Here is a 16,979-nt window from a genome sequence, read left to right as displayed (position 1 = left end):
TATATATATATATATATATATATATATAGGGGGATATATATGGGAAAAAGGAATATAAGACTGTCTGGCACCTAAGCTTAGGTCTGGAACCCCTCACATACTAATATTTTATTATTTTTTGTTTAATAAATAAATGCATGGGCCCTCATAATTTTATGAATTAAAAAATAATATGTGAGTGTTCCACACTTAAGACTAGATACGCGACAGCCTTATATTCCCATCCCCTCTCTCTATATATATATATATATATTTAACAATCATAAAGAGGTTGAAGTTTTTATATATCTCTTCGTACGTACCACGTACGTAGCTATAAAAAATGTGCTTCAAATGAAAGAATTTAAAAGTGATTGGAACAGAGATAATGCATGTTTTGTACGTACGTACTAAGAAACCAATTCAACTTTGTTAAATTAACTAATGAGTTCTTAATCTCATGGTCCAATTACTTAAAATGAAAATTTTGTCTCTTCGAAATTTTTGGGTTCAAATAAATAATTCACGTTTTAATATTAACAAATTAAAAAGAACTAATTATCAACCATTAACATTTGCCGCATAAGATTTTTTTTTATTTTTTGATGACTCATTTCGGTTTAATGAAAGAGACAAAGACCGGCCATATGAAATAATCACGTACATTTCCAATAGATCGAGGTTATGAAAAGGAAAGTGATAAAGCTACAACATATTTTAGCCATTTACAATAATATCTGCTTTACACAGTTGTATATTGTATAATAAAACATGTACATTTGTTGTAGATGGCTAATAATTGTTATAGAATTATCACTTTCTTTATGAAAAGGCCATGTCACAAGAGTTGAGAATTATTATCTATCACGTAATGACTAGCAAAGCTAATAACCTCTAAACAAGGGCAGGTTGACTCTTTAACTAATTCACACCCACCAACCTAGCTAGCTAGTGAAGCTCATATTATAGATACATAATCGTGTCACATACCGATTGCCATATGATATATACATACCAGTAAGTGGGTGAGAACTCTTATATATGTATCATTTTTTTTTACCCAGAGTACATTACCACATAAAACTTATGTCTGAAGACTCATCATCCTTATAGGGGACCACAAGATATGATTTCTCTGGCCACTTGTCTCTATCAAGTTTTGAATATGTGATTTGTGATTCGCAACCTCTAAGGTTTCACCCATTACGTTCTTATTACTCCATAGCTTTATTCAATTAATAAAGCTTTATAATACCAAAAAATACCCCATCTAACATTAAAATCAACTCCTTGCAATACATAATTTTTAGTCAATTCTTTATTTAGCACTCGAATTAACTTTTTACTTAATTAATACGGAGTAGTAGAAACTAATTTTTCACAAAATCACTTTCAAGTTACTATATCATCATCATCATCAATATCATCATCGTAACTATCACTTTTCTTCATTACTGTATTATTTTTAGTGGAAAAAAAAAAGCTGAAATATTTGTTTTTAAAACATAAAAAGGCTCGTAAATGGGAACAAAGAACAGGCCTAAAGCCCATTTACGTTAGCATTAGACCGATAGAGAAAAATTCCATAAAACAAATTAGGCTTGATGTAGCCCATTACCATTTTAATCCTGACATCGTTAACATTGACTTCTCGAGTCAACACACATTCTGAAATCCCCACTTTTGGATTTTATCATTTATTTTTATTTTTTTCTGAAAAAAAATCAATGTGGAGGAAAACACACGCCAAATATGTTCCTGTTTAAGCCCTAAATCAATCAATCAATCTTCACTTACCAGTTTTCACTGCCTAACTGTTTCTGTGTCCTTAATTAGTTAATCAATGAAGTTAACCAATTTAACCCTTTTGGTTGCTTTGTTTTTAATCTTGGTAATTACAGCTCACTCCGCTGACCCGGTGGATCCTCAGGTAAATTCCATTCATTCATCTATTAATTACATATTACTATATTTTATTCGTGGTTATACCATTTACTTAATACGGTTTAAGTTAACTGGTGTTTTCTTAGTATGTATTTAATGAACTCAATCTTTTTGTATATTAAGTTTGGTTCATTAAATATTTGCGCATTATTAGCATATAGTACTTAATAATAAGACAGCATTGGTAACTGAAGTTGATAATTTGAATTAGGTAAAGGAGAAGAAAAGTACAGTTGATGAAACAAGTAAAACGACAAACCCCGAAACTAAGCTGAACGAGAAACCGGGGTCTAATTTAGAAACTAAGAAAACTGATCCTTTAGAGAAGGCTAAAGTGTCTTCAAATGATATTGGAAAGGGTAATGTGGATAAGGCAACGAGTCAGGAATTAGGGGGTGATGAAAGTGGTAAGGTGAAAACGGGTTCAAACGATAAGGGGTTGGCGGACAAGAAAAGTAAAGCAGACGAAGAGAAGAATGCGCTGAAAGAGGAGAGTTCGTCGTCTGCGAGGAAGGGAAGTTTTCAAGGAGAATTGTGTGATTCAGCTTTCAAATGCACAATCGATGATGGCAAGAATCATGGAATGGTTGCTTGTTTGAGCGTTCCGGGAGATGGTATGTTACTTTGTTCATTGTTTCGTTATTCCTCTAATGTATTTCCAAAATCTTTGGTCCGTAAAAACTTATAAAAGGGGGAAAAAGTGATACAAATATACAATGCTTTTCAAAAACCACATGTTTATATTTTTTGGGTGTGGATGTCTACTTTCTAAATTGTCATATTGGATTATTGTTTCCTTTATGCATAGAATGCTATTGCTTGTTTCAGCTAGTTTGAAAATATGTAAAAGCCATAATGTTTTGAAATATAAAGATAGTATACACGGCATGTTTTCAGATAGTATTCTTGTAAAGGGGGTGCATAGTATGATAGTATCTATCACTGCACATTAGGAATCACTAAAAATCCTGCTCGAAGTAGTTTTACCATGTAACTGATAAGTATGTTTTTTAAGTTACAACATGCACATTATGATTGATGCAAGATTTTTATGCAGTGGTAGGAGCAGTTGTAAACTAGACCTTGTCAAACAAGATATCACAACAAGTGTCCTTAAAGATTTGTTTCTCTTATACATTTTGTGAGATAAATTTCAATGTCTTTATCAAAACTTGCCCAACATCAAAAGAGTTTGCTTCATTGAATGAAAACTGCAACGATTACCACTTTGGTATGCCGTATGCCTATTGAAAACTGGAAGCTTTCTTACTTTTGGAGTCTTTTAAATTACCTTACCTGTTGTACCTGTCATTATAAACAGGTGAGGGATATTGATTTTACTTCTATAAAATATCCCTATTATATTATTTTTATGTTTATGTTATGTTTTTGTTATTTTGAATGGTATTTAGGACAAATATGTGTGGGCTTGTGGGTGGGAGCGTATCAAATTTGAAATTCTAAGTTCGGTCTATATTTCGCATGTCATGTATTTTATTTTGTTTTTATATTGGTATAGATGATACAGCTTTTAACTTCAAAAACATGGCTGACTGTTGTTTTCTTATCTTCCAGAGTCTACAGAGGTTTCCCTTTTGATTCAGAATAAGGGGAAGGGCCTGCTGGATGTGGATATTAAGGCTCCTGATTTAGTTCGCCTAGATAAATCCAAAGTTCAAATCCAAGAAAATGAAAACGAAAAGGTAACTAATCAGATAAAAGAAAATTGCCCAGTCAAGGAGGAAAATGGTGGGTTGGGTGGGAGTGAAGGGCCAAAGTAGGCTGTCCAACAGGTATAATTAATCGCCTTCCAAGAAAAAAAACGGGTATAAATAAGTACTGTGTTCAATATGATTACAAAGACTATTACATAAAGCAATTTGGTTTCATGCATTAGAAATAATAAACTAAAACGCTTTCAGCGACTTTCGATATGTTTGACTTGTAACGTTTTGGCTACTTTTTAATAAATATTTCACCTACTTGACTCATACGGGGTAATAGATAAGAGCACAACCCAGATCTACATACTTACAAACTCATAAGTATACAAGTCTCAATTGTTATCTTGACCTCCGAGGATTGTCTTATACAGTAGTTAGTGTTTTCTGTTGCAGCTTGTTATTGACTCGAAAACTTTTACTTGCAGGTTACGGTTTCAATAGGATCTGGAAAAACTGAAAAGCATATAACTCTAAAAACAAGCAAAGGCAGTTGCAGTCTTGATTTTATAAATTTTCTTACACATAACCCCACGAAGAAGTCAAACTACATGCCACAACTGACTTACACTAGTCTCTTCAGGCGAACTCCATTTATCGGACTTGTATCTTTAGCATTGTTACTAGTAACAGTATCAGTCCTTGTGTGTGTTACCTATCAAAGAAGACGTCTTGTGAACAATGGTATAAAGTACCAAAAGCTAGATACCGAACTCCCGGTTTCAGCTAGGCCCAACATAGATTTTGACCAAAAAGATGGGTGGGATGACACTTGGAGTGATGATTGGGGTGATGTGGAAGCACCCAGTACGCCCTCCATGCCTCTCACGCCAAGCATTTCTTCTGCTGGTGTTTCTTCCCGACGTATTAACAAAGATGCCTGGAAAGATTAGAATTACAATCAAGATTTGACGTTTCTTTTTGTCTCTGAGTAATCTAAGATGTAGAGTAAAGTCCATTTTCCCTCTTCACACATAGTGTCTTTTCATGTACCAATTTTCATGAAAAACGACTGGATATCTATATATTTTGGATCTTGGATCATTTGATATACTTAATTTTGGAAAAGTACTTCTCCGTAAATCTCACCTTAAAAACTTTTTTTTTGTTTTTTACACGGTTTAATAATATAGACAGATATTATTATGATTACATATGTATACATTATGTTTTGATCTTTTTAAACTCGTTTTAGGACTCAACTTTTACGCCATTAAAATATACCCGTTTCTAGCAAGCCTCGTGTCTTTTTGAAAGGCATATGCTCATGTTAGCATTAACTTTTTTCAGGTTTTACTACAACAATATATACGAAATGTTACCCGGGGGGAGGGGGGAATTTACACGTTACGAAATCCGACCCAAACCTGGTTGACCCGTGACCGCAAGTGCATTAAAAATGGAACTGTGACCCGGCCCGTGAAGACTTGGGTCAGGATTGTTTGGGTGGGTCACAATTTTTCGGGTTTTGGCATCACACGGCCCCGACCCGACCAACCATTGACCCGAAAATACAACAAAAACTTGGCTCGTGACCGGAAACGGGTCAGTTCGGGTTGGGTTTATGGGTTATTTGCACATCCCTAGACATAAGTATTCTATACGTATATACTAGATTTTGACCTTTTAAAATTCATTTGGAACATTATCAAACAGCTCAAACATGCTATTTTTGGACTCAAATTTGACCCTTTAAAATACACTTGTTTCTAATAATTCTTGTGTCTATTAAAGGCCTAATCTCATCCTATCATTACGTGTTTTCGGGTTTTACCGAAACAATATATACAAAATGTTGCATGCACTTAAAAATCATAAAAATTTCGTAAAACGAGATATGGTATTACTTACTAATTCTAACATTATTTTTTTTTTGGGTATCTTGCCTTTACACTCCAAAACGACAAATCTTTTTATTTATACCGTATAATAACGTAAACATAAGTATTCTTATGATTATATACACACAAAAACTAGATCCTAACCTTTTTAAACTCATTTGGAACATTAACACACACCTCCAATATGTTATTTTGGGACTAAAATTTGACCTATAACACCTGTTCAAGTAAGTCTTTATCTCTTTTCAAACACCTAATCTCATATTATCAATACCTATTTTTAGGTTTTACCGAAACAAAAAATACAAAAATTTACAGCCACTTAAAAACTGTAAAGAAACGTTTATGTAAGACCATATCTAATTTTACTTATTAATTATAACATATTTTTTTTTTGAGGCCTGTTTCCTCTACACGTTAAGACCCAACCCGGAAGACAATTTCTTTTATTTACACCGTTTAATAACATAGACATAAGGATTGTTAAGATAACATATGTATACATTAGATACCTTATCTTTTAATACTTACTTAGAACATGAAGAAGCACCTCCAACATGCTATTTTGGGATTTAGATTTGACCCCTTAAAACAAACTCGTTTATAGTAAGTCTTGTCTCTTTTGAAAGGCTTAATCCCATGTCATTAATACCTATTTTCGGGTTTTAACGAAACAATATACACAAAAAGGTATAGACACTTAAACCGCAAAAAAACATTTTTGTAAGATCAGATCTAGTTGTACTTATGAATTTAAACATTTATTTTATTGAGAGACTTGTCGCCTTTGCACGTTAAGACCCGACCTGTAAAAGACTTTTTTTTTTCATTTACACCGTTTAATCACATTGACATAAGTATTTTTATGATAATATACGTATATACTAGGTTTCGACCTTTTAAAACTCATTTGGGATATTATCAAGCAGCTTCGACATGCATTTTGGGAATCAGATTTGACCCGTAAAATACACCCAATTTTAGTAAGTCTTGTGTCTTTTGCAAGACCTAATCCCATGCTATCATTACCAGTTTTTGGGTATTACCGAAACAATAGACACAAAAAATTGTAGCCACTTAAAAACCACAAAAACTATTTTCATAAGTCTAGATCTGGTCTTACTTAAAAATTCAACATTTATGTATTTTTTGGACTTGTTTCCTTTATACGTTTAAGACCCGACACGAAAACGACATTTTTTTCTATATAGGTAGTTTAATAACATATACATAAGTATAATTATGATTACATATGTATACAATAGATTCGAACATTTTTAAACTCATTTGAAACTATAACAAATAGTAACAACATGTTGTTTTGGGACTCGAATTTGACCCATTAAAAATCATATGTTGCTTGTCTTATGTCATTTCAAAGACCTAATTTCATGCTACCTATGTTCATCACCAAATGTTATACCTTTATACCACAAAAAACCATTTCTGATATTGAATTTATTAAATTTATAAGTTTATCTTTTTTTGGGTTTTTATGTTGTCTCTACACATAAAAAAATCCGACCCGGAAACAGGATTTTTTTCTTAATAGTGTTAAACTAGATCTAAATCCCGTGTTAAACACGGATGAAATAAAAATAAAATTTGAAAACATTTAAAATTAAGATATATCTATACTATATTATAAAGCAGGTCTCTCCTGTTTACATTTTAAGTTTCAACATTTACTTTCCCAAAATGTTTATATATCAATTCTATATTTACCTAACACCCTTTATCTCTCCTCAAATCTCAACCAATCATTTTTTTTTCTCTCATCCATAAATCATTTCTTCCTCCAATTCATTCAAAATCTTTTATCTCAAAAACCGTACATCGGTAAATTATAAAAATTAAATGGGTGTTCTTAAAATTTAATGTTCTTTCATTAGAGATGTCATTCGATATACTTTCGTAAATTTTTAAATCTGATGGCGGAGCCCGTACGGTTAAGGCATTTGGCTATCACACTCTATGACTTATCACCCCATCATTTCACCACCACAACGCGCAAATACTTGCTCATGTATATATAAAGAAGATACTTTTGTAGTAACCATATATTTAATCATAAACTTGTGAACATATATCCCGTGTCAATCTATCAGTTTTCTATGCTGATTGCCAAGCAATGAAAAGTACATAACACTTTCCATGTCTACAGTTAACCACAAACTACAATGACAATACTTATCCACAATATTTCCAACCCCATTACCCCAATATCATTATCAAATATTCAAATGTTACATTAGTTCCTGCAGTAATATCTAGCCATTGCTCCCAATTCATCTAACATATTCAAACCATACCTATTAACCTCCAAACATCCTACATACATCCTATTGCACCTTAACTCTATCACTTTAAGCCAGTAGAATACCACCTTAACAAGATTTTTTTCTTAATAGTGTTAAATAATAATATAATATAGATATTAGCATCCTTATGAAATACGTATATAATAAATTCCTACTTTTTTAAATTTTATTTGGAACATTAAGAAACAAGCTTACAGAGTATTAAATTAAACTTATACGAAAGAGAACGTCGCTGAGGCCTGAGGGTTTAACAAAAGAAAATATAATCAAATAAATTATGAAAAGCAGTGTATGTGTGTGTTAGCTCGTACATCGATTGTGTTGATTCAGAGGTAATAATCTGTTTGTTTTATGATTATATATGTACGCAACGCAATGCTGTGTATCATTTCATGAATTACTTTCACTTGTTTTTCGATGACCCGCCAACTGTTCGACAAAATTCCCCAACTAGAACATTAGTTAATACGAGTATTTCTTTTTTATCTGTATCTGTAGCTATTGTAATAGCATACGAGTCTTGCCAATTTTATATCTGAGGTACAAATTTATGAAGTTCACCTGCTTTTGTTTACTTTGCCCCATTTCTTGATAGAAACCGTGTATAATAGGATCTCAATATGACTAGCAGTGCAATCTGTTTTCACGACCGTTAAATTCGTATTGTTACTCTGATCATTAACACATTGCGTGTATAGTTAACTATTTGATCCCATTACCCTTAAGTTTGTATTATTTGAAATATATTTGCTGCTTTTAACTTCCAAAGGTCTGGAATTCTTATATCTATATATACGTACTAGAATGGTACCCGCGCGATGCGGCGGTGGCATCCGGTGCTGGCATGCGGTGGCGGCGATGGTGGCGATACAATGGCGGTGGCGGCGATGGTGACGGGTGGCAGCGCACGGCGTTGGTGGTGGCGGAAGTGGCGATTAATGGCAGTGACAGGTGGTGGTGGTGGCGCGCGGCGGTGGCGGTGGCGGAAGCGGCGATTGGTGGCGGTGGTGGCGGCGGTGACAGCGAGTAGTGTAGGTTATTGATGTAATGTGGTTTAGATGTATTGTACACCATGCATTAGCATGTGTACATTGTTTAAAGTTGAAAGTTGAAAATCCTATTTTCTTTTTAGCTTTACGAGAGAAAGTTCCCGTGCGTTGCGACAGTGAGATGGTAGGGGAGATAGGTCATAGAGTGTGATCGATCATAGGAGGTGATAAGTCATAGAGTGTGATAGCCAAATGCCTTAGCCGTACAGGCTCCGCCCTCGGATTTAAAAATTCGTCGAAAGTGTACGAATGGCCTTTCTAAGGAAAGAAAAATGGAATTTTAAGAACACCCATATAGTTTTTATAAATTATCGATGTATGGTTTTTGAGATAAAAGATTTTGAATGAATTAGAAGAATAAAATGATTTATGGAGGAGAGAGATGAAAATGAGTGGCTGAGATTTCCTCTAAGGGTATTATAGTTATTTTAAGTAAATATATTTAAATTAGTGAACAAATAATAAGGGCATTATAGGGTTTTCAAAAACTTAGTTGAATGTTGAAAAAGAAAAAAGAGAGAGCAAATGCTTTATAATGTAGTATAGATAATATATTATAGATATAGATATCGATATAGATATAGTCATATAGATGTACATTGTTGAAAGTTGAAAACCCTATTTGCTTTATAATATATTAGTCACATGCTCACGCGATGTGGCGGTGTGGTGGTGGCGGTGGCGGAGACAACAGGTGGTGGTGGTGGCGGTGGTAGCGGCGACGGGTGGTGGTGAAGGTATGGTTATTAATGTAAAAGTAATCGATATAAAAAAAGATAGTGTAGTTGTTTTAAGGGTTGAGTGATGTATGTTGTAAATAATTTCATTAAAGGTATTATAGGTATTAGGTGAAGATATTCAAAAGTAGTGAATTAAAAAGAGGGGTAGTTTGGGTTGATCAAGTTCTTTTTTGAGAAAATGGGAGGGTCAAATGCTTTATAAGGTAGTATAGATAAGTATAAATATGTATGTCTGATTTCTATAGCGAATTAATGATTGGGAGAAGTTCTGCAAACTTATCTAGAGATTTTGAATTTATTAATGGCAGTATCTACTGTCTTTTTGGAAAGACATCGTAAATGTTTTAAAATCACTCAATCTGTTTGTTCACGGCTGTATGTATTGTCCAGGAAAGTATCATACGTGATTCATTTCATTTTGTGTTTCAGGATATGCCAACTATGACGTAAGTCATATTGTAGATTCACATCAGCCTAAACGTTTACCCCTACAGCTCCAAGTTAAGAGTCCGGTGGAAGCTTAAAACACTCCATAAATGGCATTGTTTTATTCTATCAGTGTATCGAAACGCACTGTCTTATTCTCCCCAATCGCCAGAATCATCCACTTTTGCTCCGCCGCCTCTTCTCCGCCGTCACCTGACGATAATACCACAGTCACCACTGCCGTCTCCATCCTCAAACACCACCGCTCCAAATCCCGATGGACTCATCTCCGTACTCTCTTCCCATCCGGTTTCAATCCTTCCCAATTTTCTGAAATCACTCTGCAACTTCGAAACAATCCACACTTAGCCCTCCGTTTTTTTCTCTTCACAATCAAACACTCCCTCTGTCATCACTCTCTGTTATCCTATGCCACAATCATTCACACACTTGCTCGTTCTCGCCAAAAATCCCATGCCCTAACCCTAATTCAGTCAGCAATTCGCAAATTCAGCGAGGATAGCACAAATCCACATTCAAATACTCCTCCTTTGATTTTCGAAACTTTGATTAAAACATACAGAACGTGTGATTCTGCACCTTTTGTGTTTGATTTGTTGATCAAAGCATGTCTCCGATCGAAACGAGTCAATCAGGCTATTGAAATTGTTCGAATGTTGGGCTCCAAAGGTATATATCCGATGACAAGTACCTGTAACTCTTTAATTATGTCCGTTTCTAAACACCATGGGAGCATAGCTGGTTATGAGGTTTACAATGAGCTTTTTGGATCTAGTACCGAGTTTGAGGATAAAAAAGTTGTTAATCGTGGTAAAACCATTGTTCCTAATGTACACACATATAATATAATTATGCATGCTTTTTATAGAGATGGTTTAGTTGAGAATTTAGAAAGAGTTTGGAGTGATATGATTGTAAATGATTGCTTGCCTAGTGAATACAGTTACAGCATTTTAATGGCGGCTTATTGTGATAATGGAAGAATGGTGGAAGCAATGAGAGTGTGGAGAGAAATGGAGAACAAGGGTTTAGAGCATGATGTTATGGCTTATAACACGATAATCGGTGGCTTTTGTGAAAATGGAAATGTTCAAAAGGCCGAGGAATTTTTCAAAGGAATGGAATCAAGTGGGAAAGAGGCTACTTGTGTCACACATGAGCATCTGATTAATGGGTATTGTAAAATAGGGGATGTTGCTTCGGCAATGCTAATGTATAAGGATATGTGTATGAAAGGGTTTATGCTAGTCGGGTGTACGCTTGATGTGTTGATTAAGGAGCTTTGTGAGAAGGATAAGGTCTCTGAAGCATTAATGGTTTTAAAAGTTGCAATGAAGAGAAACAATGTGACTGTTAAGAACGAGAGTTATGAGGTTTTAATCAAGGGCTTGTGTGATGACGGCAGAATGGATGAAGGTATGAAGCTTCAAGCAGAAATGGTGGGAAGAGGGTATGAACCAACTTCAGGGATTTATGGTGCTTTTATTGATGGTTACGAGAAAGAAGGGAACATAGAACTAGCAGACAAGCTGAGAATGGAACTTCTTGAAATGCAACAGCCTTTCGAAAAGTGTGTGTAGCTTAAATCGTGGATCGAGAAGAGAATTATGGCCTAGTTCTACCCATACAAGTATACTGCCATGTAATTCTAATACTCTAAGTCAAAGTTAATTAGAAGAATACAATTGTATGATCATGGATTTAGGTCCTTAACTGCATCTCACACCTGCTGGCATATTTTGTGTTTTTGTCTGATTTGATTTCCCATTGCGGCAACATATGCATAAAACCGTATCCTTAATATCCATGTCGCTGCTTTGACTCATTTAGTCAACACATTATCCATCTCTTTTCCTGTTTTGCGGGAAAGTTGAATTTGGACATATACACCCACCAAGTGGGATCCTATTTGAACCCTAAAGGGCCACATACCATTTCATCTTTAAGGTTAGATTCTATCTATCATCATTTCTTATTTGAAGTTTGAGTGAGCTAGTTAATCTGTGTATTTCTTTCTTTTATGCAGTTGCAGTGTGAATTTTGGAAAAATGTCAGTTTTATCGTAGAACCGTGTGAATGTGAAGTTGTGTGAGTCATCTTTGGTTGTAGTTCAATGTGCGAACCTGGATGGTGAGGTAATCAATCATTCGTTATAACTTTGTGTATTTTGCTTAAATCTTTAGATTTGTTCGATATAAGTTACAAAGTGAATTCACTAATAAACTGAAATGTGGCATGCTAAAATTAGTTATAGCCATAATTTTAATGAGTAATCTGCTGAATTATGAGCTTGTGACTTGGTAATGGACTATTGGGTAAGTTTTCTTTAAGTATATATTAGTGATCTAAATGTAAATTTAGGGAAGACAGATACACTTGATGATCTAGATTTGAAAGCAATGAGAAGAGAACATGAAATATTGAAGTTAGTTTGAATCAGAACATAAGCAGAATGGGGTCTATTTTAGATGCTAAGCAAGCGAAATAAGGGATAGTGCCTGCAGGGTGTGGATATTATTGCTTCTAACTTTATAAAATTGTAGCTTTGACTGCGATACTATTACCATCATGCTAAATGTGGGCTTTATATGTCGTGGGCTTGATGAGGTGTGGCTAGTAAAATGTAATTCTAACACCTATACTAGTAAATTATGTAACTCCAAAAACTGATTTGAGAATCTTGATTTGCAGGTTATGGCGTCTATGAGATGCAAAAACTGCAAAATGTTTATGTAACTCCAAAAAGTGGACGTGGATCTCCCTCTCAGCATTTTCTTCTGCTGTTGCTTGAGCTCCCGCTCAGGATTTCTTCAGGAGTAATAATGATGCTTGAAAAGATTTTATTTAATCAATATCTGCTTTTTTTTTCTTGCTTCTAGTAATCTAAGATTTCGAGAAATTCCCTCTTTCCTTCTCACAAAATCGATTTTAACGTGTATCATTTTTCCATATAGATCGAGATATGTATGTCGTAATTCAGTTATCTTTTTGTAATATTTCTCTTAAATTCTAAAGTTAATCTGCTTGCATTCTGGGTGAAATTTCTCTTGTTATATATCCATCTATATCTTGAATCTCGAAATTCTGATGGACTTGCTTAGTTGTAACATTTCTTAAATATTCCATTTGTTTGGGTATATATTTATGTTTATGTATCAATAAAGTATGTTGATTTTACAGTTAAATTTTGAGTAAAGTATGTCCTTTTAATTTGTAATTCATTAGTAGATCTTCAGTCCCCTTTTAGCTTGTAATCGCTTTATCTATTGGTAGACCATTGTAAGACAGGATGACACAGAAGACGAGTACGAACATAAGGTGGTAAGACAGATGCTATAAAATGACCCAATGATAGGTTATGCATACAAGATTTGAACTCAATAATTGAATCTATTAGTATTATATTGTACACTAGTGTCAGTTCGAAAATTCTTGATTACCAAATACAATTGGGTGTTGCCGTGTTGGCATGGGTTGAAGATCATAACCAATTTTTTTTATTATCACAGCATGTGTAATACAAGTGCCAAGTTGTGTGCTAACTTCTTAGGTGATATGGCATTCCTTTCATATATACCACTCTCTCACTCACTTATTGTCGGTGCTTATGTGTTGGACAATGTATCATTTGAGCCTGTCGATAGTGGTCATGACTCACTACATGTAATTTGGGTAGGACCCTTAATTTTTTTATTTTACAAGAAAAACAAGACATTCGGACATGCAGAATTTAAATAATTTTTTTTAAAAATATATAATCCACTCTCAGTAATTCGAATCCTGATAGAATTTTGAAGACTTTATCGATGGACCACCAACCTCATTAACATATTATTGTTGTTGTCATGATGTGTCGGTACATTAATAGTTGATAGATTTGAATTTTATTCCAAAATCTAATTCTTCTTGTTGTAATATAGTGTTTTGCTTAATTTAAAAATATAAGCAACTAATGAAACAACATATATGGCCATGTTTCTTGATTTTCAATCATATTACTGGATTATCTTTCCAATGAGATCATGACATTTACTCTAAACATTCTTGTATTCTTTTTCTTCTGTTAATTATGATCTGATAAATATCTTAATTCATTGAACTGAATCATTAACTAGTATTAATGTATTATGTCATTTAATTGTCTTTAATACACACGTATACTCAAATCAGTATGGAAGCATGTGGGCAGAGCATGCATGTCTCTATTACTATAATGTTGCAATCCATTTAATCATATCTAACAATATACTAAAACAGGATTGATGCTTTTTTTTATGGACATTTGGCTTATTATTTATACGACATATGTTCTTTTTAAATTTCTAATTTTAAATTACCTTATTATACTATCAAACACTAATTTAATCATTAATAAAATATCTAATAAATAATCTTTATGTAATCGTTTAGGAATATAGAATTTGGAAGAACTTGAGTTTGTTGCAAACTCCATTTGTTAATTACGAATTTGGAAGAACTTGAGTTTGTTGCAAACTCCATTTGTTAATTACATGAATCATCAACGAATAAATAAGGTTTCTAATATTTTTATCATTATATATCAATAGATTAGGTAAGTTAACGATTAGTATTATTAACAGATATTTTTTAAACAAATAGATACATTATATGAAAATAATAATTATAAAACAATTATATATTTTTTAAATTATATATATAGATATATAGCTTGAAATTATATAAGGTAATTAAAATCTATCTACCTAAATTTTAAAAATAGGTTTCGTTCAAATATTGTGTCACATATTAATTAATAGATGTTACAATTGTTTTTAGTATATTGGTAGATCTACAATCTTCACCATTACACATTCACCCATACAACCATCCTTTTTACTCTACCGACGACGGATCATTTAACAGCTGTTTTGAAGAGATTTCGCCAGATATTATATTAATGATTAAATTAGTGTTTGATAGTAATAAAGTAATTTAAAATTAGGAATTTAAAAAGGACACATGTTGTATAAATATTAAGCCAAGTGTTTATAAAAAAAAAACATCAATTCTGTTTTAGTATATTGGTAAATATTAATAGGATAAGTTCACTATGAAACTAGCATTAGAGAGACTCATAAAGCATGTCAAGTATTATTTCCAGAAACAAAAATAAATAATCGTACAATAAATATGGTCAATTTGCATATCGTACGAGTATTAAGACCAATATAAAACATATAGTAGCTGCTTATATAATGTTTTAACATATTGTAGTCCGTGTTATTTTTTTATGCTTGTTTTTTCTTTTAACATTATTTTTCTACGCATGTTACTACTAACTAGTTACGTAAATTAAGAAGAGATGTACACTATTTAACTAATGTACTTTCATGATTGTTTTGTATCCTTTCCTTCGCACTTGTTTAATGTATGCATCTATATAAGTTTTTAGTAAATTACACCTTTCGTCTCTAAAGTTGGCACGTTTTGCACTTTTCATCCCTTAAGTAAAAAAATTACAATTTTAACCTTAAACTTGGCAGAACTTTGCAATTGACATCCCTTGGCCATACGGCGTTAAGTTTCAGCCGTTAAGTCCCACACGTGGAAAACACGTGAGGGACTAAAAGTGAAAAAGGTGACTAGTTCAGAGACGAAAACTGAAATTTACATTATATATTGTCATCATCTTCATCTTCTCCGGCTGAGTGGCCAGAAAATTCATCGGAAAACTTAATGTCGATATCTCACTTGTTTCTTTGAATTAGACCACGAAATTACCAACAAACTTCTCAAAATTAATTTTCGCACGAATCATAACCAAAAGATTTCAAATTCAACACTTGCCAAAAAACTCAAAATACCGTGGTCACATTGGATTTAGATCAAGCAACAAAACGTCATGGATTTAGATCAAGCAAAAAAAGGTCATAATTTCATGTTATTGATCTTCTATCTCAAATCGATCTGGAAATCACAAGGTTTTATTCGCGATAAAATTCTGAGCATGTTGATGTGATGATTTATTCATTTCGTTGAGTTTGGTCGGCAGTTTGTTTTCCGGCAAGATTTTGAGTTTTCCGGCAAATGTTGAATCTGAAATCTTTTGGTTAGAAACGAGTGAAATATCGGCACTTTAAGTTTTCCGACGAATTTTCCGACCACCCAGCCGGAGAAGATGAAGATGATGACAATATATAATGTAAGTTTCAGTTTTCGTCCCTGAACTAATCACCTTTTGCACTTTTAGTCCCTCACGTGTTTTGCACGTGTGGGACTTAACGACTGAAACTTAACGCCGTATGACCAAGGAACGTCGATTGCAAAACTCTGCCAAGTTTAAGGTCAAAATTGTAAATTTTTCACCTAAGGGATGAAAAGTGCAAAACGTGCCAATTTTAGGGACGAAAAGTGTAATTTACTCTAAGTTTTTTTTTTTGAATAACGAATTTCGCTGGAAAGTTCGTGTCGTGATTTGACAGTGTCAGGTCTAGTAAACGTTGTTTTAACCGGGACTGCGTTAGAGAACTCATTCGAAGTAGAAATGCTTATTTTTAGCCCTTTTTTTTAATACCTCTATGTGGAGAAAAAATTTAAAAATATGAGCAATCTATCTACTACTTGTGTTTGACTTTTGGTGTTTTTATGTATTTGGATAATGATAAATCCTTTTTAAACTGACCCTTTTAATAATTCTTTCAATCTTAATTATGATTAAAACATATAAAAAAACCTAAAAAATCAAGAGATAAAATAAGAAAAAAAAATTAAGATTATACATGTCAAATTTTATTTTAGATGATTATCGCTGCGATTCACGACACCAAGAGAGGTTGGTCTTATATTCCTTACAACAAGTATATCCCTAGTACGTGGTCTAATATTATTAAATCTGTTGAGGCTGTGAAAATTGGCGGTAAAGGGATAAAAAAACTGCATTAAAGATGTCCTAGGCGACGGTAATGATATAAAATTT

At 33.3% G+C, this 16,979-nt stretch overlaps 2 protein-coding genes across 3 annotated transcripts; both read left to right on the top strand.

Moving 5' to 3' along the window:
• Positions 1 to 1,682: 1,682 nt before the first annotated feature.
• On the top strand, positions 1,683 to 4,727 carry LOC122578687. The gene is made up of 4 exons (XM_043750705.1): positions 1,683 to 1,909; positions 2,135 to 2,537; positions 3,499 to 3,626; positions 4,073 to 4,727. The coding sequence occupies exons 1-4, from the start codon at positions 1,823 to 1,825 to the stop codon at positions 4,535 to 4,537; spliced, it is 1,083 nt and encodes a 360-aa protein (XP_043606640.1). The 5' UTR covers positions 1,683 to 1,822; the 3' UTR covers positions 4,538 to 4,727.
• Positions 4,728 to 7,661: 2,934 nt separating this feature from the next.
• On the top strand, positions 7,662 to 13,083 carry LOC122609740 (pentatricopeptide repeat-containing protein At2g15980). 2 transcript variants are annotated; one of them, XM_043782686.1, is made up of 4 exons: positions 7,662 to 8,138; positions 10,025 to 11,989; positions 12,075 to 12,177; positions 12,734 to 13,083. In XM_043782686.1, exon 2 carries the CDS (start codon positions 10,132 to 10,134, stop codon positions 11,620 to 11,622), a length of 1,491 nt encoding a protein of 496 aa, XP_043638621.1. In that variant the 5' UTR covers positions 7,662 to 8,138; positions 10,025 to 10,131; the 3' UTR covers positions 11,623 to 11,989; positions 12,075 to 12,177; positions 12,734 to 13,083. The 2 variants fall into 2 exon arrangements, with proteins under 2 accessions (XP_043638621.1, XP_043638620.1); XM_043782685.1 differs by having other exon boundaries at positions 12,069 to 12,177.
• Positions 13,084 to 16,979: the final 3,896 nt, after the last annotated feature.

Source organism: Erigeron canadensis, chromosome 8 (assembly GCF_010389155.1).
Source record: "Erigeron canadensis isolate Cc75 chromosome 8, C_canadensis_v1, whole genome shotgun sequence".
NCBI lineage: Eukaryota > Viridiplantae > Streptophyta > Magnoliopsida > Asterales > Asteraceae > Erigeron > Erigeron canadensis.
This window is presented reverse-complemented; position numbering and strand designations above follow the sequence as displayed.

Excerpts from the sequence above, each read along its gene's own strand:
- LOC122578687 (XM_043750705.1), top strand. The coding sequence starts at position 1,823 with ATGAAGTTAACCAATTTAACCCTTTTGGTTGCTTTGTTTTTAATCTTG. Across the intron at positions 2,538-3,498 it reads TTTGAGCGTTCCGGGAGATG|AGTCTACAGAGGTTTCCCTT; the intron begins GTATGTTACTTT and ends CTTATCTTCCAG. Across the intron at positions 3,627-4,072 it reads AAGAAAATGAAAACGAAAAG|GTTACGGTTTCAATAGGATC; the intron begins GTAACTAATCAG and ends TTTTACTTGCAG.
- LOC122609740 (XM_043782686.1), top strand. The coding sequence starts at position 10,132 with ATGGCATTGTTTTATTCTATCAGTGTATCGAAACGCACTGTCTTATTC.